A 24,819-nucleotide genomic window follows, 5' to 3' on the forward strand; every position below is an offset into this window, starting at 1 on the left:
TTTGGTCCCTCGCTCATTTTCAGGTTTCCCTCAAGCACAGACGACATAGGGAAAACATATGAAGATGAGACACAGTGGAGAGCAGTCTACCGCTATACACCAATAGAGCGCTTAGCTGTGCTGATGTTAGAAGCTGCGCCACCTACTGAATTGACAATCATCTTTGTTGTCATCTGCGTCTATAGCCTTTTTCTTCTTCCAGGCATTATTGAACGAATGATAAGTTACTCTTTTATTCCGCTATTCTGACATTTCTCTTACTCCTTCCAATTCCCAAAGGTGAAGAAAGGATATTGCAACTATTCTGATTGTTGGCAACAGTGTTTTCAGTCTCGCTGAAGACTACAATTGCCTGGTTATACATTCTTTATATATTCTTTATCTCCCCTATAGGAAAGGAAACTTAAAAAATAAATAGTTGATAACCCCTTAAAGGAATCAGATAATGATCACATGATTTCACTGAATTTGAAACGAAAACTTGAGTGAAGAAAGGCACCAAAGGATTCATCAACTATAAGCTGATGACAGGTGGTCCCATTGCTGGGACCCCCGATGATTAGCTGTAATATGTGGAGGAGCTCAGCAGCATGTGTTCAGGTCAGTTCTCCAGTGATCTAGTCTGTATCTGAACTCCAGCTTAGATAATAGATGAGGTTGCTGGGGGACACTGACTGCTATACCAAAACATTTCTCATTTTCTGACTCCACTAACAAAATTAGAGAATGTGACCGATTTACAACTATAGCAGCTCTCTCCACTGTACTTAGAGGACTATTTGTGAGTGCACTAATGATGGCAAATCTATGTAGTCTAACCATTACTGCCATACAAAGGCCGCGCCACTATATTACTGCTAATGTTATTGTCTAACATGAGAGCCCATGAAACTTGCTCAGAGACTACACCTCATCGGGACCACACACAGCTCCAAAACTCCAGCCTTTGTTAACGTCAGTGCTTTTACTTCATGAGCATCGATCTTCTCATTCACTGGTCATATTTCAAGATGTGAACTCAAACAATGTCACAGAGTCGGGCGAGAAATGTAAATACATGTCTGTAATATCCCAATCCAATCCAAACACTGCACCCTGCTCTTTGTGACTCCTCTCCGGCACGGCTACTAGCGGTGTGAGTGACAGCCTTAGGGAACACTACCACCACCGAATAGCAGCCTGCCAAAACACACAGTACAAAGATGTGAAGCAGACTGTGCCTTCTCTTCTCTATGGTCAGCGGAAAATCATTCTGTGTATATATTTCTAAATACCGTTATTCCAAATGTTATTCCTATCGTGATTAGTGACCACGGCTCTACTACCAGACTCACACCATCATGGTCATTATTCAATGCTGAAGGCCTTACATCTGGTCAAGAGCAAGGAACAAGTAAGAAAATTAAGGCAAGTCTACACAACAATAGTCCAAATGTGATGAAATCACTAGCTGATAGCTTCAGTTCTTCCCTCTGGAAAAAAGCCACACTGTGACAAACACAAAAATGAAGACTATGTAAGGACGTTTAGCTTGACCATTATTTATTCTTATTGGAAAGTACTGAAGTCTATATATCTATATATCCAGGCTTCTAAACTCACAAAGTAATCAGAAATTGTACCTCCTGATGTAAAGGTGTGGTTTAGACTGCACAAATGACGACTTACCTGCCAGAGCATGCAGGTGAGTGCAGGAGACGTATCCTACAATTCTTTGGTCCTGAGGAGTGGTCCCCACCTGCACCTAAAGAACAGAACACAAGGCACAGCTGTTAGAGTTGACGTACTCCTACATTATCTCATTCCAATTTAATTATAGACACTTCCTTGACATAATTGTCTTCAAGGGTGAGGGTTCATTAAGGCGTCAGTATTTCCCACGTATGAGAAAAACGAACAGACTTTGGTCAGGGTGGTACAAGTGTAATCAGTTGTTTTCGTACGTGGAGATAAAAATAGCTCACACTGTTTCCCGGATACATAGACTTGCATTGACGATTTTGATCCAACCCTTGAATCAAAATGTGACATGCCTCCGATATTTTCTGCAAGCTACATGAAAAAAATCGGACATATGCACAGCTCCATAGACTATCGGGTACGAGTGCTATCAGTGAAATCCATGGATAACACTTGTACAAGAAATCGGATGTATGAACTAACCCATTTTCTGTGATTATGGTTACAGAACATACTAAAACGCGTCAGGAGATTTTTTATTTAGAGCCAACACTTTTTGCAATTGCACCTCGCTCCTTACTCCCTAACAACAAAGTACAACTCCCATCACTGGACCTTCTAGAGCTGGATTGACAGATGGACATTGAGATTCTTTACTTTTTAATTTGTTTGTCTTACAAATGATAACATAAAAGTAATTGAAAAGTCATCTGAACTTGTGATTTACAAGTGGGTTTCATATTGTTCTATGAAAGATTAACAGTAAAGCGATAGGAAAAAATTCTACAAGCTCAAATGATTTAAAGCTAGATGCTCCTTTAGTTAGTAAAGGCAAGACACAAAGTTATAAACTGTGTCAGAGACTGATGTTAAGGCTGGGGTCACACTTGCGAGTTCAATGCAAGAAACTTGCGCAAGTCTCTCGCATCAATTCCCGGGACTGCCGCCGACGCTCGGGACCAGAGCGCACGGCTGCATGTATTTCTATGTAGCTGAACGTAGGGTTTTTTTTTTTTTTTTTCTCTCTCTCTCTCTCTCGAACTGAAAAGCTGGTGTTACACATTGCAAATCGCTACAGCGCACAAGCGACAACATGGCGATAGGCGTCCACGCCCCTAAGACCTATGTCATCACTCTGCCCACGCCCCTTCATTGGCTGAAAAAAATGGCGCCAAGCGCGTCATACGAAACGCGACTTTGGCGCGAAAGTCGCGTACCGCATGGTCGACCCCACACAGGGATCGGGTCGGGTTTCATAAAACCCGACTTTGCCAAAAGTCGGCGACTTTTGAAAATGAACGATCCGTTTCGCTCAACCCTAGCTGAACGCTCCGGTCTCTACAGCCGGTGGCAGTGCTGAGAATTGATGTGAGAGACTTGCGCGAGTTTCTTGCATTGAACTCGCAAGTGTGACCCCGACCAATGGAGAACTCTATATGTCGGAGAGCACCAAAGTCTGGTAAATGAAGGGTGCCAGAGCTTGGGGCTCTTAAGCTATGTTCACATACTTTTTTTTCTGTGTTTTTTTTCTGCAGCCAAAACCTGCTCTCTTGTTAGGAAAAACACTGTGCTCAAAATGCCATTTTTTTTATTTCAAAACATGTTTTGCAGCTTTTTTTGGTGCAGATTACATATGTGCTTTGTCTTTAGTAAATGTTTAAGGGTGTGATCACACTGGGCATTTTTGCTGTTTTTTTATGCTAATATTCAGCTGCTTTTTACAGTCCCAGCAAAATCTATGCGATTTCAGAAATCTCATGCACACACATTTTTTTTTGTCATTAGGATTTTGTGCTTTGCAGCATTTTTTGACATAAAGCATGTCACTTCTTTCAGAGTTTTTTCAGCGTTTTTCACCCATTGACTTGAATGGATGGTGAAAAAGCGATGTAAATACGCAGGTTAATTTTTTTTGCAGTGTATTTGCTGTAGAAAATTCAAGGACAGCAGTATGTAACCTCACACTCAGCTCTGCTACCTCTAGATGGCAGGCTGCATGGCTACATGATGCGACCATACAGCCTGTCATCTAGCAGAGTCACTGAGCAGCATGGGGCCCTACAATACAGTGTTTGCCATGCTGTCACGTGTGTGACAGCATGGCAAACACAGCTTCTGGTCGGCGGTGAAAGCATCCGCGTTGGTCAGAGAACTGCAGTTCCCATGCTGTCAAAAGACAGCATGAGCGCTTAGCTGTGATCGGAGGTATAACATTTACCTCTGGTCACTGGTGTCAGCTGATCTTACTACCGCTTCCATCATCCGACACCTGCTGCCCCTAATAACAGTGGGAGCAGGAGCGGCTGATGGGAGTATTCATCAGCCGCTCCTGAGCGGTAAATAAATAATAATAAAAAAACAAAAACAAAAACGCAGTGGGTTCCCCTGTATTTTTGATAGCCAGCCAGGCATAACTCACAGCTGGGGGCTGTAACCTTCAGCTGTCAGCATTAGCAAGGCTGGTTATCAAGAATAGTGGGGTCCTCATGCTAGTGCAGCACCCCAGGTAACTTGTTGCTGCAGTGATGTTGCCTTCCCCTCAGGGAGGGTGATGAGGGTCACGCTTGGGGGATTCTTTCTATCAGGTAAGGCACTTACATTCAACACATCTGAATCTAGGCCAGGATGGGGAGCTCAGGACCCGGATTTAGGGGAGCTTCCTTACACTTTATGTATACTGGTCTGGAGGAGCCAGTCAGTCTTAGAGAGTGGTAGAGGAGTGAGGAGAGGAGAAGGACGTCTGGAGCAGACGTAGGGGCTGAGCAGCCACGAGGGAGCAGCTACCCCTGGAAAGAGTGAAAAGCAGGAGGAGAGTTGAATCGTGAAGGAGCTTAGACGGAAGAAGCACAGTGGAGGACATGGCTCAGGAGGGGAACAGCGGAAGGACACTCTCGGAGCCAGAGCGCAGAAGCCGGGTAGCGGGAGCCCGAGGTCATGTTGTTCTCCAGGATGTGCAACATAAATGGAGGGCATAGAACTACAGTTAAGTCCATATATATTTGGACAGGGACAACATTTTTCTAATTTTGGTTATAGACATTACCACAATGAATTTTAAACAAAACAATTCAGATGCAGTTGAAGATCAGACTTTCAGCTTTCATTTGAGGGTATCCACATTAAAATTGGATGAAGAGTTTAGGAGTTTCAGCTCCTTAACATGTGCCACCCTGTTTTTAAAGGGACCTAAAGTAATTGGACAGATTCAATAATTTTAAATAAAATGTTCATTTTTAGTACCTGGTTGAAAACCCTTTGTTGGCAATGACTGCATGAAGTCTTGAACTCATGGACATCATCAGACGCTGTGTTTCCTCCTTTTTGATGCTCTGCCAGGCCTTCACTGCGGTGGTTTTCAGTTGCTGTTTGTTTGTGGGCCTTTCTGTCTGAAGTTTAGTCTTTAACAAGTGAAATGCTGTTCAATTGGGTTGAGATCAGGTGACTGACTTGGCCATTCAAGAATATTCCACTTCTTTGCTTTAATAAACTCCTGGGTTGCTTTGGCTTTTTGTTTTGGGTCATTGTCCATCTGTAGTATGAAACGATGATCAATCAGTTTTGCTGCATTTGGCTGGATCTGAGCACACAGTATGTCTCTGAATACCTCAGAATTCATTCGGATGCTTCTGTCCTGTGTCACATCATCAATAAACACTAGTGACCCAGTGCCACTGGCAGCCATGCATGCCCAAGCCGTCACACTGCCTCCGCCGTGTTTTACAGTTTATGTGGTATGCTTTCGGTCATCATGAGCTGTACCACGCCTTCACCATACTTTTCTCTTTCCATCATTCTGGTAGAGGTTGATCTTGGTTGTATCTGTCCAAAGAATGTTCTTCCAGAACTGTGCTGGCTTTTTTAGATGTTTTTTAGCAAAGTCCAGTCTAGCCTTTTTATTCTTGATGCTTATGAGTGGCTGGAACCGTGCAGTGAACCCTCTGTATTTACTTTCATGCAGTCTTCTCTTTATGGTAGATTTGGATATTGATACGCCTACCTCCTGGAGAGTGTTGCTCACTTTGTTGGATGTTGTGAAGGGGTTTCTCTTCACCATGGAGATTATTCTGCGATCATCCACCACTGTTGTCTTCCGTGGGCGCCCAGGTCTTTTTGCATTGATAAGTTCACCAGTGCTTTCTTTCTTTCTCAGGATGTACCAAACTGTAGATTTTGCCACTCCTAATATTGTAGCAATTTCTCGGATGTTTTTTTTCTGTTTTCGCAGCTTAAGGATGGCTTGTTTCACCTGCATGGAGAGCTCCTTTGACCGCATGTTTACTTCACAGCAAAGCCTTCCAAATGCAAGCACCACACCTCAAATCAACTCCAGGCCTTTTATCTGCTTAATTGAGAATGACATAACAAAGGGATTGGCCACACCTGTCCATGAAATAGCCTTGGAGTCAATTGTCCAATTACTTTTGGCCCCTTTTAAAAACAGGGTGGCACATGTTAAGGAGCTGAAACTCCTAAACCCTTCATCCAATTTTAATGTGGATGCACTCAAATGAAAGCTGAAAGTCTGAACTTCAACTGCATCTGAATTGTTTTGTTTAAAATTCATTGTGGTAATGTCTATAACAAAAATTAGAAAAATGTGGTCTCTGTCCAAATATATATGGACCTAACTGTATATGTCAATTGCCTGTAACAAGTCTGAGGTGAAGCAGTAACCCTAAAAGCCAGGCCATCTAAGAGATCCTATTAACAGGCTCAAACTGCCTATCGTACAGACATCTGACTTGGGACAGGAGAGAGGGGTCCCTGTCAGCAAGCTTTAAGCCGCAGGGACCTCGCCATCCGGCGCAAGTAGGAAAGGCTTACGGACCTCACCTGAAGTGGGATCCATTATTGCCTCCAAGCTGGCCGGACTACAGCTACCCTACACCTGGTACCCTGGACTGAGGACTGCTACCATCAGTAAACCAGGTAAAAGACTGAAAACTCTGTGTCCTCCACTTATTCGTCAGCATACACCATCTTTGCCACACACCTTAGGAGCCCTGGGGACCCCGCTTCACCTGTGGGAAGCGTTACCATCTTGCTGCAACAATATCACCCCAGAGGACCCCTTTAAGCAGCATCGGTCCCTACTGACCGAATACCACAGGTGGCGTCATGAACAATAGACATTATAAATCCCTTTAAAGACCTTTCCCTTTAATTGGATGCCCAGGGCCATAGACCAGGTCACAGCCACCGTGACATCCCCTTTAAGACCAGACCAGGTACCGAGTACCCCGCTGCCTTGGTGGGGCGCTCCACTGTTTTTTTAATTATTTAAATAAATAATTTAAAAAAATGGTATGGTACCCCCCCAATGTTGACAACCGGCCTTGTTAAAGCAGACAGCTGGGGGTTGGTATTCTCAGGCTGGTAAGGGGCCATGGATATTGGCCCCCCTAGCCTAAAAATAGCAGCCCGCAGCCCTGGTGCTTTGCCTGTCTTTTCCCACTTGCCATATAGCGGTGGCAAGTGGGGTTCATATTTGTGGGGTTGATGTCATCTTTGTATTGTCAGGTGACATCAAACCCACGGCTTAGTAATGGGGAGGTGTCTATAAGACACCTTTCCATTACTAATCCTAGAGTTACATGGTAAATAAACACACAGCCAGAATAAAGTCTATTATTTCAAATTAAAAAAAATCACACTTTTACTTTTTTATTTAAAAATAACAAACAGTTATACTCACCTAATGCCTATTTCCACTGAATCCCTCACCCTCTGTAATAAAACAAAAACAAAAAACAATAATATCCCTCACCTGTTGGTAGTTCTGTCCCACGCCATAATCCATGTCTGGGGGATAATTAGTTTTCAAGCTGGATGGTGCAAGTTGTGACCACTGATGAATGAGCTGCCCTGAGCACAACCTCAGTGACTAGCGGTGACATCAATGAGGCTGCGTTCACAGCAGGGCACGCGGTGACCGCGGTGAGATCCCCACTAGCACCGTGAAAAAGTCGCATGGTGCGGAGTTGAGTTTACAGGGAGAATTTCATTGCGGTGAATTTGAACTGCGGTGAACTTGCGTCTGCACCATGAGACTTTCTCTCTGTGCTAGCGGGGATCTCACCGAGGTCACCGCAGTTTAGCCAGGCTGGGAACGCAGCCTCATTGATGTCACCACTCGTCACTGAGGCTGCGTTCGCACCAGCTCATTCACCAGTGGTTCTCAGCCTGGATGGTCGCATCTTGGCACCATCCAGGTTGAAAACTGTTAATCCCCTAGACATGGATTATGGTGTGGCCCAGAACAATGGAGAGGTGAGGGATATTATTGTTTTTTATTTTAATTCTCTTGCAGGAAACAATGGCGTCTGTTGAATGGGCAAGGTCGTAAGTATGGTTTAATTAAGATTTATTAAACGAGCCTGTGTCATACTTTCAATTAAAGGACTTTATTCTTGGTGTGTGTTTTTATACAATATGACTATGAGGTTAGTAATGGGGGCGTCTTATAGGTGCCTCTCTATGACTAACCTCTGGGCTTGACATTACCTGACAATGCAAAGGTGACATCAACCCCCAACTATCACCCCACTTGCCACCGCTACAGGGCAAGTGGGAAGAGCGAGGCTAAGTGCCAGAATTGGCACATCTTAGAGATGTGCCAATTCTGGGGTGGCTGAGAGCTGATGTTTTTAGGCGGGTGGGCAGAATCCATGGCCCCTTCTTAGGCTATTAATTTCAGCCCGCAGTCTGCATAGCCTTTGCTGGTTATTAATTATAGGTGGACTCTGTTTTTTAGGGTTCCCCTTTTAATAGCCATTTAATGGCTAAGTATACAGCTGTGAGCTGATATGAATAGCCTGGGAAGCTCCATGGGTATTACCCCAGGCTATAAACATTGGCCCCCAGCCATTGGCTTTCCCTCTGCTGGTAAAGAAAATTATTGGCTACAGCAGAACACAGTGAAGGTTCTAGAGTGGCCATCTCAGTCTCCTGACCTCAATATCATTGATCCACTCTGGGGAGATCTCAAGCATGCAGCTCATGCTAGACAGCCCAGGAATTTACAAGAACTGGAGGCTTTTTGCCAAGAAGAGTCGGCAGCTTTACCATTTGATAAAATAAAGAACCTCATCCACAACTACCACAAAAGACTTCAAGCTGTCATTGGTGTTAGAGGAGCTATACACGATATGCAGAAATGGGGTATGTGAACGTTTGTTCAGGGTCATTTGGATGTTTTAGGTTGTCATTATGATTTAAAAAGAGAAAACACAGTAGTTTGACAATAAATGGCTTTAGCCAACCACTAACCATGAATGGAGAAAAAGTTTTGGTGTTGTCATTTATATTCTCTGAAAAAAAGGCTAAGAAAGCAAAAATTCTTCCAGGGTATGTATACTTTTGAGCACAACTGCATGTTGGCACTCACTGGAGTTGTTTTGCACTAAGCACTTTATTATTTGACATATATTCTGTATAACTCCTTAAAGGGAAGGTGCCGCGTTTTAATATTGTAAAAAAAAAAAAAACATCTTTAATTCCTTATTTTTATAAGTTATTTTCAAGTGCATAGAATTTATTGTTTTTTTTTATTCATTTTTTTTTCTGCCACTGGGCGCCACCATTTTCATTTGCAGGACTGTAAGTGTAGCTGCACGACACTTACAGTCTTCACATACGGCAGCCCTGGACATAGACATCTGCAGTCGGAAGGCAACCCCATAGCTACCATTATAAGCTGCTCTCTGCTCTGATGTGGCCACGCCCCCTGGGCTGTCTCCACATCACAGCAGAGGCAGGAGATCGGCGCCATCTTGCTTCAGCCTACAGTGGAGTGTACCTGACTGTGAGCTCCACTGTGACTGAGAGCTGTGCTGTTGGAGGGGCAGCTCCATCTGTCTCCCCTCACACTCAGCGGCCGTTCCCTGTCCTCTGCTGCCTGGTGTGTGGCTGAATCTCTAGAATCGCTAGAGAGTCTGAAGTGCTGCGGTCTGATGTTCTCTTATCAGGAGCTGCAGAGAGGTAACAGAGGGGGGATGGGGGAGGCTCTGTGCTGCTCGACCTCTCACTGCAGCTCCTCACAGGACATCAGACCCTGCATCTATCACTTTACTGTGCTGAGCCGTGTATCTAATCCTCTCCTGTGCTGACCTGTGTATCTAATCCTGTGGAATACTGACTGCTGAGCCGTGTATCTAATCCTCTCCTGTGTGATACTGTCTGGTGAGCCGTGTATCTAATCCTCTCCTGTGTGATACTGTCTGGTGAGCCGTGTATCTAATCCTCTCCTGTGTGATACTGTCTGGTGAGCCGTGTATCTAATCCTCTCCTGTGCTGACCTGTGTATCTAATCCTGTGGAATACTGACTGCTGAGCCGTGTATCTAATCCTCTCCTGTGTGATACTGTCTGGTGAGCCGTGTATCTAATCCTCTCCTGTGTAATACTGTCTGGTGAGCCGTGTATCTAATCCTCTCCTGTGTGATACTGTCTGGTGAGCCGTGTATCTAATCCTCTCCTGTGTGATAGTGTCTGGTGAGCCGTGTATCTAATCCTCTCCTGTGCTGACCTGTGTATCTAATCCTGTGGAATACTGACTGCTGAGCCGTGTCTAATCCTATCCTGTGCTGACCTGTGTATCTAATCCTCCTGTGGAATACTGACTGCTGAGCCGTGTATCTAATCCTCTCCTGTGTGATACTGTCTGGTGAGCCGTGTATCTAATCCTCTCCTGTGTAATACTGTCTGCTGAGCCGTGTATCTAATCCTATCCTGTGCTGACCTGTGTATCTAATCCTGTGGAATACTGACTGCTGAGCCGTGTATCTAATCCTCTCCTGTGTGATACTGTCTGGTGAGCCGTGTATCTAATCCTCTCCTGTGCTGACCTGTGTATCTAATCCTGTGGAATACTGACTGCTGAGCTGTGTATCTAATCCTCTCCTGTGTGATACTGTCTGGTGAGCCGTGTATCTAATCCTCTCCTGTGTGATACTGTCTGGTGAGCCGTGTATCTAATCCTCTCCTGTGTGATAGTGTCTGCTGAGCCGTGTATCTAATCGTATCCTGTGCTGACCTGTGTATCTAATCCTGTGGAATACTGACTGCTGAGCCGTGTGTCTAATCCTATCCTGTGCTGACCTGTGTATCTAATCCTCCTGTGGAATACTGTCTGGTGAGCCGTGTATCTAATCCTCTCCTGTGTGATACTGTCTGCTGAGCCGTGTATCTAATCCTCTCCTGTGTGATAGTGTCTGGTGAACCGTGTATCTAATCCTATCCTGTGCTGACCTGTGTATCTAAGGCTATGTGCACACGTCCGGATTTTTAGCTTTTTTTTTGGCGGAATTTCGCCATAAAAAAGCTATAAATCCGCTAAAAAAACGCTAACATTATGCATCCTATCATTTAGAATGCATTCCGCATTTTTTGTGCAGATGTTAGCGTTTTTTTCCGCCAAAAAAACGCATACCGCAAAAAATTCGGACATGCTCTATCTTTTTGCGGATTTTTTTCGGATTTCCTATCAAAAAGGACATTCCGGAAAATAAAAAAAAAAAACGCAAAAAATCCGCGCAAAAAACGTGCAAATTTCGCGAGAAATCCGCGCGAAAAAAGCACGCGGATTTCTGGCAGAATTCTCAGGATTATGTCAGGAAAAAATCCTGACGTGTGCACATAGCCTAATCCTGTGAAATACTGACTGCTGAGCCGTGTATCTAATCCTCTCCTGTGAAATACTGACTGCTGAGCCGTGTATCTAATCCTCTCCTGTGTGATATTGTCTGCTGAGCCGTGTATCTAATCCTCTCCTGTGTGATACTGTCTGCTGAGCCGTGTATCTAATCCTCTCCTGTGTGATACTGTCTGCTGAGCCGTGTATCTAATCCTCTCCTGTGTGATACTGTCTGCTGAGCCGTGTATCTAATCCTCTCCTGTGTGATACTGTCTGCTGAGCCGTGTATCTAATCCTCTCCTGTGTGATACTGTCTGCTGAGCCGTGTATCTAATCCTCTCCTGTGTGATACTGTCTGGTGAACCGTGTATCTAATCCTCTCTTGTGTGATACTGTCTGGTGAACCGTGTATCTAATCCACTTCTATGCACTCCTCTCCCCCCTGCATATCTTTCCCCATTGCACACACAACTCAATGCGTGCGATAACAGGAGCTGCGGGCGTCATGCTGTATTATGGCATTATGTGAGATCTATATGACGGTATTATGTGATCTGTATGGTGGTATTATGCTTGATCAGTATTGTGAGAATTATATGGTGGTATTGTGTGTGATCTATATGGCGGTATTATGTGAGAACACTGGCAGCATTATGTGTGATCTATATGGCGGTATTATATGAGAACACTATGGCAGTATTATGTGTGATCTATATGGCGGTATGTGAGAACACTATGGCATTATTATGTGTGATCTATATGGCGGTATTATGTGAGAACACTATGGCAGTATTATGTGTGATCTATATGGTGGTATGTGAGAACACTGGCGGTATTATGTGTGATCTATATGGTGGTATGTGAGAACACTGGCAGTATTATGTGTGATCTATATGGCGGTATTATGTGAGAACACTATGGCAGTATTATGTGTGATCTATATGGCGGTATGTGAGAACACTATGGCAGTTTTATGTGTGATCTATATGGCGGTATTATGTGAGAACACTGGCAGCATTATGTGTGATCTATATGGCGGTATGTGAGAACACTATGGCATTATTATGTGTGATCTATATGGCGGTATTATATGAGAACACTATGGCAGTATTATGTGTGATCTATATGGCGGTATGTGAGAACACTATGGCATTATTATGTGTGATCTATATGGCGGTATTATGTGAGAACACTATGGCAGTATTATGTGTGATCTATATGGTGGTATGTGAGAACACTGGCGGTATTATGTGTGATCTATATGGTGGTATGTGAGAACACTGGCAGTATTATGTGTGATCTATATGGCGGTATTATGTGAGAATACTATGGCAGTATTATGTGTGATCTATATGGCGGTATGTGAGAACACTATGGCAGTTTTATGTGTGATCTATATGGCGGTATTATGTGAGAACACTGGCAGCATTATGTGTGATCTATATGGCGGTATGTGAGAACACTATGGCATTATTATGTGTGATCTATATGGCGGTATTATATGAGAACACTATGGCAGTATTATGTGTGATCTATATGGCGGTATGTGAGAACACTATGGCAGTATTATGTGTGATCTATATGGCGGTATTATGTGAGAACACTGGCAGCATTATGTGTGATCTATATGGCGGTATGTGAGAACACTGGCGGTATTATGTGTGATCTATATGGTGGTATGTGAGAACACTGGCAGTATTATGTGTGATCTATATGGCGGTATTATGTGAGAACACTATGGCAGTATTATCTTCAGAAAGCGGACCCATTCTATGGTGGTTCTGGCTGAGCACCTGCACGCGGGTCTGGGGTAATAGAGGGGGCAGCATGACCTCCAGTTAGGTGCAGTCAGGGCTGGTGAGGCGGCTGAAGAGAGGGGTCTCATTTTTATCGTTACTATATGGCTACATTTCCTTCCCAGCGTCACCCCGGACTGTGCCTGTCGCCTCGCTTTCACACATCTCCAGGACAGGATGGGGAAGACAGGATCTGAGGAGGGGAATGGGGTCTGCATGCAAAGTCTGGATCAGAACAGGCCATCAATCCGCAGAAATGTTTCCTGGATTTCTGTGGAGCAGACGGTCCATCCATGTGTATAAAAGACAGCGCTCTATGTACAATCTCTGGCTGCTCCGTGCACCAAACAGGGGGCCCCCCATAGACCAGCACACTGCTCTCCTGAAATACTCTGTGCTGCTGTCACCCTGCTCCCTCCACCACATATCTCCCAGAATCCTTGCTGCCTGCCATCCTCGGTGACCGTAGACTTGTCACTATAAGGCTGCTTTCACACTAGCATCGGTACCGGCCCGTCGCAGTGTGTGGGGCCGACGTACCGACGTATGCTGTGAAAGAAATGTCCGATGTTGGCAGCGGAAGCAGTCTTACGACACTTCCGCTGCCCCATTGTAAGGTCTGGGGAGGATGGGGCGGAGTTTCTGCCGTGCATGTGCGGTCGAAAATGGTGGACTCGATGCACAAACGTTACATGTAACTTTTTTTGTGGCGGCGGTCCACCAAAACATGACGCAACCGTCGCACGACAGTTACGACGTGTGGCAATACGTCGCAATGCGTCGGTAATGTTAGTCTATGGGGAAAAAACGCATCCTGCAGACAACTTTGCAGGATGCGTTTTTTCTCCTGAACGACGCATTGCAACGTACAGCCAACAACGCTAGTGTGAAAGTAGCCTAAGGCTGCCGTCCACTATCAATATTTGGTCAGTATTTTACCTCAGTATTTGTAGCTAAAACCAGGAGTGGGTGATAAATGCAGAAGTGGGGCATATGTTTCTACTATACTTTTCCTCTAATTGTTCCACTCCTGGTTTTGGCTTACAAATACTGAGGTAAAATACTGACCAAATACTGATAGTGTGACGGCAGCCTTACTGTGCAGTCACCAACAAAATGGCTGCTCACTGGGTTCCTGAATATCATCCTCTCTTATCCCTTAGCAAACACCCAGAAGGGGAGGAGACATCACACACGTCAGCAGACTCCGCCCATAATTACTGCAGTGCAGTAATGTGAGCTACTTGTACACTAGGTTTTTCTGAAATTTCAGCAGCTGCTCCCCCTAGTGTTGAAAAGTGGAAATTCCAAAACTTATCAAATTATTTTTCATATTTTACTAAATTATAAACAAATGATAATATTTTTTAAGAAAATGTAATCATTAATTCTTTACATTTTTACAATTTCTGAATAATTTTTTTTTTGATGGCACCTTCCCTTTAAATGGACTTTACTATTCTATGGTTGTTCCTCATGTATTTATTCGTTATCATTAATTATAACTTTTGGTAGTTACTGTACGCGGTATATGAATTGCTGGCTTTTCCAAGGATCTAGAGGTATGGTACTACAGGAAGTAGTTTTTTTTTGTCTCTGGGGCACTCAACTTTAACCCCTTTACCCCCAAGGGTGGTTTGCACGTTATGGACCGGGCCAATTTTTACAATTCTGACCACTGTCCCTTTATGAGGTTATAATTCTGGAACGCTTCAACGGATCCCGGTGATTCTGACATTGCTTTCTCGTGACATATTGTACTTCATGATAGTGGTAAAATTTCTTTGATATTACCTGCGTTTATTTGTGAAAAAAAACGGAAATATGGCGAAAATTTTGAAAATTTCGCAATTTTCCAACTTTGAATTTTTATGCAATTAAATCACAGAGATATGTCACACAAAATACTTAATAAGTAACATTTCCCACATGTCTACTTTACATCAGCACAATTTTGGAACCAAAATTTTTATTCGTTAGGGAGTTATAAGGGTTAAAAGTTGACCAGCAATTTCTCATTTTTACAACACCATTTTATTTTAGGGACCACATCTCATTTGAAGTCATTTTGAGGGGTCTATATGATAGAAAATACCCAAGTATGACACCATTCTAAAAACTGCACCCCTCAAGGTGCTCAAAACCACATTCAAGAAGTTTATTAACCCTTCAGGGGTTTCACAGGAATTTTTGGAATGTTTAAATAAAAATTAACATTTAACTTTTTTTCACAAAAAATTTACTTCAGCTCCAATTTGTTTTATTTTACCAAGAGTTACAGGAGAAAATGGACCCCAAACCTTGTTGTACAATTTGTCCTCAGTACGCCGATACCCCATAAGTGGAGGTAAACCACTGTTTGGGCGCATGACAGATCTTGGAAGCGAAGGAGCGCCGTTTGACTTCTCAATGCAAAATTGACTGGAATTGAGATGGGACGCCATGTTGCGTTTGGAGAGCCACTGATGTGCCTAAACATTGAATCCCCCCACACGTGACACCATTTTGGAAAGTAGACCCCCTAAGGAACTTATCTAGAGGTGTGGTGAGCACTTTGACCCACCAAGTGCTTCACAGAAGTTTATAATGCAGAACCGTAAAAATAAAAAATCATTTTTTTTTCACAAAAATTATCTTTTCGCCCCCAATTTTTTATTTTCCCAATGGTAAGAGAAGAAATTGGAACCAAAAAGTTGTTGCACAATTTGTCCTGAGTACTCTGATACCCCATATGTGGGGGTAAACCACTGTTTGGGCGCATGGGAGAGCTCGGAAGGGAAGGAGCGCCATTTGACCTTTCAATGCAAAATTGACAGGAATTGAGATGGGACGCCATGTTGCGTTTGAAGAGCCACTGATGTGCCTAAACATTGAAACCCCCCACAAGTGACACCATTTTGGAAAGTAGACCCCCTAAGGAACTTATCTAGAGGTGTGGTGAGCACTTTGACCCACCAAGAGCTTCACAGAAGTTTATAATGCAGAGCCGTAAAAATAAAACAAAAATTTTTTCCCACAAAAATTATTTTTTAGCCCCCAGTTTTGTATTTTCTCGAGGGTAACAGGAGAAATTGGACCCCAAAAATTGTTGTCCAATTTGTCCTGAGTGCGCTGATGCCCCATATGTGGGGGGGAACCACCGTTTGGGCGCATGGGAGGGCTCGGAAGGGAAGGAGCGCCATTTGGAATACAGACTTAGATGGAATGGTCTGCAGGCGTCACATTGCGTTTGCAGAGCCTCTAATGTACCTAAACAGTAGAAACCCCCCACAAGTGACCCCATATTGGAAACTACACATCCCCACGAACTTATCTGGATGTGTTGTGAGAACTTTGAGCCCCCAAGTGTTTCACTACAGTTTATAACGCAGAGCCGTGAAAATAAAAAATCATTTTTTTTCCCCCCAAAATTATTTTTTAGCCCCCAGTTTTGTATTTTCCCAAGGGTAACAGGAGAAATTGGACACCAAAAGTTTTTGTCCAATTTGTCCTGAGTACGCTGATACTCCATATGTTGGGGTAAACTCCTGTTTGGACACACGGGAGAGCTCGGAAGGGAAGGAGCACTGTTTTACTTTTTCAACGCAGAATTGGCTGGAATTGAGATCGGACGCCATGTCGCGTTTGGAGAGCCCCTGATGTGTCTAAACAGTGGAAACCCCCCAATTATAACTGAAACCCTAATCCAAACACACCCCTAACCCTAATCCCAACGGTAACCCTAACCACACCTCTAACCCAGACACACCCCTAACCCTAATCCCAACCCTATTCCCAACCGCAAATGTAATCCAAACCCTACCCCTAACTTTAGCCCCAACCCTAACTGTAGCCTTAACCCTAACTGTAGCCCTAACCCTAACCCTAGCCCTAACCATAACCCTAGCCCTAACCCTAGCCCTAACCCTAGCCCTAACCCTAGCCCTAACCCTAACCCTAGCCCTAACCCTAGCCCTAACCCTAACCCTAGCCCTAACCCTAATGGGAAAATGGAAATAAATACATTTTTTTAATTTTTTTTATTTTTCTCTAACTAAAGGGGTGATGAAGGGGGGTTTGATTTACTTTTATAGCGGGTTTTTTAGTGGATTTTTATGATTGGCAGCCGTCACACACTGAAAGACGCTTTTTATTGCAAAAAATATTTTTTGCGTTACCACATTTTGAGAGCTATAATTTTTCCATATTTGAGTCCACAGAGTCATGTGAGGTCTTGTTTTTTGCGGGACGAGTTGACGTTTTTATTGGTAACATTTTCGGGCACGTGACAATTTTTGATCGCTTTTTATTCCGATTTTTGTGAGGCAGAATTACCAAAAACCAGGTATTCATGAATTTCTTTTGGGGAAGGCGTTTATACCGTTCCGCGTTTGGTAAAATTGATAAAGCAGTTTTATTCTTCGGGTCAGTACGATTACAACGATACCTCATTTGTATCTTTTTTTTATGTTTTGGCGCTTTTATACGATAAAAACTATTTTATAGAAAAAATAATTATTTTTGCATCGCTTTATTCTGAGGACTATAACTTTTTTATTTTTTCGCTGATGATGCTGTATGGTGGCTCGTTTTTTGCAGGACAAGATGACGCTTTCAGCGGTACCATGGTTATTTATATCCGTCTTTTTGATCGCGTGTTATTCCACTTTTTGATCGGCGGTATGATAATAAAGCGTTGTTTTTTGTCTCGTTTTTTTTTTTTCTTACGGTGATTACTGAAGGGGTTAACTAGTGGGACAGTTTTATAGGTCGGGTCATTACGGACACGGCGATACTAAATATGTGTACTTTTATTGTTTTTTTTTTTTATTTAGATAAAGAAATGTATTTATGGGAATAATATATATATATTTTTTTATTATTTAGGATTTTTTTTTTTTTTTACACATTTGTAAATTTTTTTAAAAACTTTTTTACTTTGTCCCAGGGGGGCACAATACAGATCGGTGATCTGCCAGTTTGCATAGCAATCTGACAGATCACCGATCTGTCTGAGAGCAGTGCAGCGTTACCAAGTGCCTGCTCTGAGCAGGCACTTGGTAAGCCACCTCCCTCCCTGCAGGACCCGGATCCGCGGCCATTTTGGATCCGGGACTTGCTGCAGGAAGGAGGTAGGAGACCCCCGGAGCAACGCGATCACATCGCGTTGCTGCGGGGGTCTCAGGGAAGCCCGCAGGGAGCCCCCTCCCTGCGGGAAGCTTCCCTGCACTGCCGGCACATCGCGATCATGTTTGATCGCGGTGTGCCGGGGGTTAATGTGCCGGGGGCGGTCCGTGACAGCTCCTGGCACATAGTGCCGGATGTCAGCAGCGATAAGCAGCTGACACCCGGCCGCGATCGGCCGCGCTCCCCCTGTGAGCGCGGCCGATCGCCTATGACGTACTATTCCGTCCTTGGGAAGTAAAGCCCACCCCACATGGACGGAATAGTACGTCTAATGGCAGAAAGGGGTTAATGGCATGCACAAAGAGACACAAGTTAGCCCCCAAAACGCACAAAAAAAATGCTCCAAAACATGCGTTTTTGCCACAAGTTTTGCTGCAGAGAAAAAAGGGAGCAAACACGCCCAATGTGAACATACCCTAATAAAGTTAGTTTTATTCACCAAAGCACTTCAAAATCACCATGAAAATGTAGCAATAAAGCACCATTGTGCTTTTTGTAGCGTCTTCATTTTCGCATATCTTTTGCTGCCAAGAGGTGCAGAAATGGTGAAGAAATTTCTGCACCAAATACTGAACCTGTGCACAGTCCTGGATTTTGTAAGCATACTTTTCTGTGTCCAGATGGCTATAAAACCGTATGCACTTGACTACATGATACATAATCAATAATGCCATGACTGTGTGTTCTTAGACTATGTGACCCTAATTGAATAGGCCATGTGATCAATGTGGTAAGTGACCCTGCTACACTACATGCAGTCAGCCGCAAGCATTTTTTATCGCCAATAAACCTCTTCATAACTTGGCTGTAGAACTGTGCCCCAAGGGCAGAGCTAATATTAGCATCTTCAATAGCTTTGTGATGAAAATCTCTAATATATATACAGTATGTTGACCAATATATTGTACAGGTTGTCACATACTGTAATTGTGGAAACAGGCCACATGTACAGGTGACAGATGTGTTGCAGCTTTTTGGTGCGTATTCTGCACTGGAAGCTATGGTGCAATACATATCTATGGAGTTATCATTATTTCATTACTTTTTTTTCATTTTCACATTTCATACATGCAAATATCCTCTTCAGAGAGCAAGAGGGCAGGACGTCTAGTGCCGCCTATTGGAAGTAGCAATCGTAAAAGTAAATATTTAACCATTTCCTAACATGCGCTGTACATATACTGTTCTATGGGAGCTGCATTTCTGCAAACAGCAGTATAGGTACGGCGCTGCGATTGTGGAGCCTCATGCTGAGCACCGCGGGTCTATATGAGAGCTGACATCCCGCAACAACGTCCACGATTGGTGCTAGTGACATAGAGTAGAATTGCACAGGGAGGGAGCTCCCTACGTGCTTCCATCAGGACAACGTGATGTCCCTATAAAAGTTATCCCCTTCAGTGAACACCGAAAAAAAAATATATGGTGCCTTCCGAAAGTATTCGGCTCCCTGGAACTTTTCAACCGTTTCCCACATATCATGCTTCAAACATAAATATACCAAATGTAAATTTTTGGTGAAGAATCAACAACAAGTGGAACACAATTGTGAAGTTGAATGAAATTTATTGGTTATTTTAAATTTTTGTGGAAATTCAAAAACTGAAAAGTGGGGCGTGCAATATTATTCGGCCCCTTTACTTTCAGTGCAGCAAACTCACTCCAGAAGTTCATTGTGGATCTCTGAATGCTCCAATGTTTTCATAAATGCCTAATAATGATAAATATAATCCACCTGTGTGTAATCAAGTCTCTGTATAAATGCACCTTCTCTGTGATAATTTCAGGGTTCTGTTTGAAGCACAGAGGGCATCATGAAGACCTAGGAACACAGCAGGCAGGTCCGTGATACTGTTGTGGAGAAGTTTAAAGCTGGATTTGGATACAAAATGATTTACAAAACTTTAAACATCCTAAGGAGCACTGTGCAAGCGATCATATTGAAATGGAAGGAGTATCATACCACTACAAATCTTCCAAGACCCGGCCGTCCCTCTAAACTTCCATCTCAAACAAGGAGAAGACTGATCATAGAGGCAGCCAAGAGGCCCATGATCACTCTGGATGAACTGCAGAGATCTATAGCTGAGGTGGGCCAGTCTGTCCATAGGACAACAATCAGTCGTACACTGCACAAATCTGGCCTTTATGGGAGAATGGCAAGAAGAAATGCAATTTCTCAAAGATATCCATAAAAATGTTGTTTAAAGTTTGCAACAAGCCACCTGGGAGACACACCAAATATGTGAAAGAAGGTGCTCTGGTCAGATGAAACTAAAATTGAACTTTTTGGCAACAATGCCAAACAATATGTTTGGCATAAAGGCAACACAGCTCATCACCCTGAACACACCATCCCCACTGTCAAACATGGTGGTGGCAGCATCATGGTTTGGGCCTGCTTTTCTTCAGCAGGTACAGGGAAGATGGTTAAAATTGATGGGAAGATGGATGGAGCCAAATACAGGACCATTCTTGAAGAAAACCTGTTGGAGTCTGCAAAAGACCTGAGACTGGGATGGAGATTTGTCTTCCAACAAGACAATGATCCCAAACATAAAGCAAAATCTACAATGGAATGGTTCACAATAAACGTATCCAGGTGTTAGAATGGCCAAGTCAAAGTCCAGACCTAAATTCAATCGAGAATCTGTGGAAATAGCTGAAAACTGCTGTTCACAAACGATCTCCATCAAACTTCACTGAGCTCGAGCTGTTTGCCAAGGAAGAATGGGCAAGAATTTCAGTCTCTCGATGTACAAAACTAATAGAGACATACCCCAAGTGACTTGTAGTTGTAATTGCAGCAAAAAGTGGCGCAACAAAGTATTAAGTTAAAGGGGACGAAAAATATTGCACGCCCCACTTTGCAATTTTTGAATTTCCACAAAAATATAAAATAACCAAAAATTTTTGTTCAACTTCACAATTGTGTTCCACTTGTTATTGATTCTTCACAAAAAAAATTACATTTGGTATCTTTATGTTTGAAGCATGATATGTGGGAAAAGGTTGAAAAGTTCTAGGGGCCCGAATACTTTCGCAAGGCACTGTATATGAGGCTAAAAACAATGCTTTATCATCATCCTGCTGAACGAAACGTGCAATAAAACGAGATTAACCCTTCACCCCAAAGCCTGTTTTCACCTAAGTGACAGGGCCAATTTTTACAATTCTGACCACTGTCACTTTATGAGGTCATAACTCTGAAATGCTTCAACGGATCCTGGTGATTCTGACACTGTTTTCTCGTGACATATTGTACTTCATGATAGTGGTAAAACTTCTTCGATATGACTTGCATTTATTTGTGAAAAAAACAAAAATTTGTCGGAAATTATGAAAATTTAGCAATTTTCAAACTCTTAGTTTTTATGCCCTTAAATTAGAGAGTTATATCACATAATATAGTTAATAAACAACATTTCCCACATGTCTGCTTTACATCAGCACAATTTTGGAAACATAATTTTTTTTGTTAGGACGTTATAAGGGTTAAAAGTTGACCAGCGATTTCTCATTTTTGCAACAAAATTTGCAAAACCATTTTTTTACAGACCACCTCACACTTGAAGTGACTTTGAGGGGTCTATATGACAGAAAATGCCCAAAAGTGACACCATTCTAAAAACTGCACCCCTCAAGGTACTCAAAACCACATTCAAAAAGTTTATTAACCCTTCAGGTGCTTCACAGGAATTTTTTGAATGTTTAAAAAAATTGAACATTTAACTTTTTTTTCACAAAATTTTTACTTCAGGTCCTATTTGTTTCATTTTACCAAGGGTAACAGGAGAAATTGGACCACAAAAGTCGTTGTACAATTTGTCCTGAGTACGCTGATACCCCATATGTGGGGGTAAACCACTGTTTGGGCACATGGCAGAGCTCGGAAGGGAAGGAGCGCCATTTGACTTTTCAATGCAAGATTTGCTGGAATTGAGATCGGAGCCCATGTCACGATTGGAGAGCCCCTGATGTGCCTAAACAGTGGAAACCCCCACAAGTGACACCATTTTGGAAAGTAGACCCCCTAAGGAACTAATCTAGATGTGTGGTGAACACTTTGAACCTCCAAGTGCTTCACAGAAGTTTATAATGTAGAGCCGTAAAAAAAAATTTATATTAATTTTCACAAAAATGATCTTTTTGCCCCAAATTTTTTATTTTCCCAAGGGTAAAAGGATAAATTGGACCCCAAAAGTTGTTGTGCAATTTGTCCTGAGTACGTTGATACTTCATATATGGGGATAAACCACTGTTTGAGCGCATGGCAGAGCTCGGAAGGGAAGGAGTGCCATTTGACTTTTCAATACAAAATTGGCTGGAATTGAGATCGGACGCCATGTCGCATTTGGAGAGCCCCTGACGTGCCTTAACAGTGGAAACCCCCCACAAGTGACCCCATTTTGGAAAGAAGACCCCCTAAGGAACTTATCTAGATGTGTGGTGAGCACTTTTAACCCCCAATTGTTTCACTAAAGTTTAGAATGTAGCATTGTGAAAATTAAAAAATCATTTTTTCTTTCCACAAAATGATGTTTTAGCCCGCAATTTTTTTTTCCCAAGGGTAACAGGAGAAATTGGACCACAAATGTTATTGTCCAATTTGTCCTGAGTACGCTGATACCCCACATGTGGGGGGAACCACCGTTTGAGTGCATGGCAGAGCTCGGAAGGGAAGGAGCACTGTTTGAAATGCAGACTTAGATGGAATGGACTGCAGGTGTCATGTTGCATTTGCAGAGCCCCTGATGTACCTAAACAGTAGAAACCCACCACAAGTGACCCCATATTGGAAACTAGACCCCCCAAGGAACTTATCTAGATGTGTTGTGAGAGCTTTGAACCAACAAGTGTTTCACTACAGTTTATAACGCAGAGCCGTGAAAATAAAAAATATTTTTTTTTCCACGAAAATGATATTTTATCCCCTATGTTTTTATTTTCCCAAGGGCAACAGGACAAATTGGACCCCAAAAGTTGTTGTCCAACTTGTCCTGAGAACGCTGATACCCCATATGTTGGGGGGAACCACTGTTTGGGCACACAGGAGAACTCGGAAAGGAAGGAGCCCTGTTTTACTTTTTCAAAGCAGAATTGGCTGGAATTGAGATCGGACGCCATGTCGCGTTTGGAGAGCCCCTGATGTGCCTAAACAGTGGAAACCCCCCAATTATAACTGAAACCCTAACCCCAACCCTAACCCTAGCCCTAGCCCTAACCCTAACCCTAGCCCTAATGGGAAAATGGAAATAAATACATTTTTTTACATTTTATTATTTTTCCCTAACTAAGGGGGTGATTAAGGGGGGTTTGATTTACTTTTATAGCGTGTTTTTTAGCGGATTTTTAGGGTTGGCAGCCGTCACACACTAAAAGACGCTTTTTATTGCAAAAAATAGTTTTTGCATCACCACATTTTGAGAGCTATAATTTATCCATATTTTGGCCCACAGAGTAATATGAGGTCTTGTTTTTTGCGGGACGAGTTGACGTTTTTATTGGTAACATTTTCGGGCAGATGACATTTTTTGATTGCTTTTTATTCCGATTTTTGGGAGGCGGAATGAACAAAAACCAGCTATTCATGAATTTCTTTTAGGGGGGGCGTTTATACCGTTCCACGTGTGGTAAAATGGATAAAGCAGTTTTATTCTTCGGGTCAGTATGATTACAGCGATACCTCATTTATGTAATTTTTTTATGTTTTGGCGCTTTTACACAATAAAAACTATTTTATATAAAAAAATAATTGTTTTTGCATCGCATTATTCTGAGAGCTATAACTTTTTTATTTTTCTGCTGATGATGCTGTATGGTGGCTTTTTTTTTTGCGGGACAAGATGACGTTTTCAGCGGTACCATGGTTATTTATATCCGTCGTTTTCATCGCGTGTTATTCCACTTTTTGTTCGCCTGTATGATAATAAAGCGTTGTTTTTTGCCTTGGTTTTTTTTTTTGCGGTGTTCACTGAAGGGGTTAACTAGTGGGATAGTTTTATAGAGCGGGTCGTTACGGACGCGGCGATACCAAATATGTGTACATTTATTGTTTTTTTTTTTTTTTACATAAATAAATGGATTTATTGGGAAATGTTTTTTTTTTTTATTTGGGGATTTTTTTTTATTTTTTTTACACATTCTATTTTTTTTTTTTACTTTCTAACATTGTCCCAGGGTGGGACATCTCTGTATTAGATAAGATCGTTGATCTGACACTGTGCATAGCACACTGTCAGATCAACGATCTGACAGGCAGTTTAGGTGGCTTTCTGGCGCCTGCTCTCAGCAGGCGCCGGCTAGCCAGGTCACTTCATGACCCGGAAGGAGTCCGGCGGCCATCTTGGATCTCATTGCGTTGCTCCGGTGGGAGAGCGCAGGGAGCCCCCGTCCCTGCGCGATCCCCCTCTATTACGCTGTCACTACTGACAGCGGCATCAGAGGGGTTAAATGCCAGCGATCGGCGATAGCGCCGATCGTGGGCATTGCTGCGGGGTGTCAGCTGTCATATACAGCTGACACCCGCACCCGATCACCGCGG

At 43.0% G+C, this 24,819-nt stretch overlaps 1 protein-coding gene across 2 annotated transcripts in view; it reads right to left on the reverse strand.

Moving 5' to 3' along the window:
- SMPD3 (sphingomyelin phosphodiesterase 3) overlaps window positions 1–24,819 on the reverse strand; it is a 347,664-nt gene that overhangs the window by 20,571 nt on the left and 302,274 nt on the right. For both annotated transcript variants that reach the window (XM_069740342.1, XM_069740343.1), the window contains one exon: window positions 1,669–1,744. In XM_069740342.1, the coding sequence (XP_069596443.1) occupies window positions 1,669–1,744 (76 nt within the window). The remainder of the gene's footprint in view (window positions 1–1,668; window positions 1,745–24,819) is intronic.

The sequence above is a fragment of the Ranitomeya imitator genome, chromosome 9 (genome assembly GCF_032444005.1).
Source record: "Ranitomeya imitator isolate aRanImi1 chromosome 9, aRanImi1.pri, whole genome shotgun sequence".
NCBI lineage: Eukaryota > Metazoa > Chordata > Amphibia > Anura > Dendrobatidae > Ranitomeya > Ranitomeya imitator.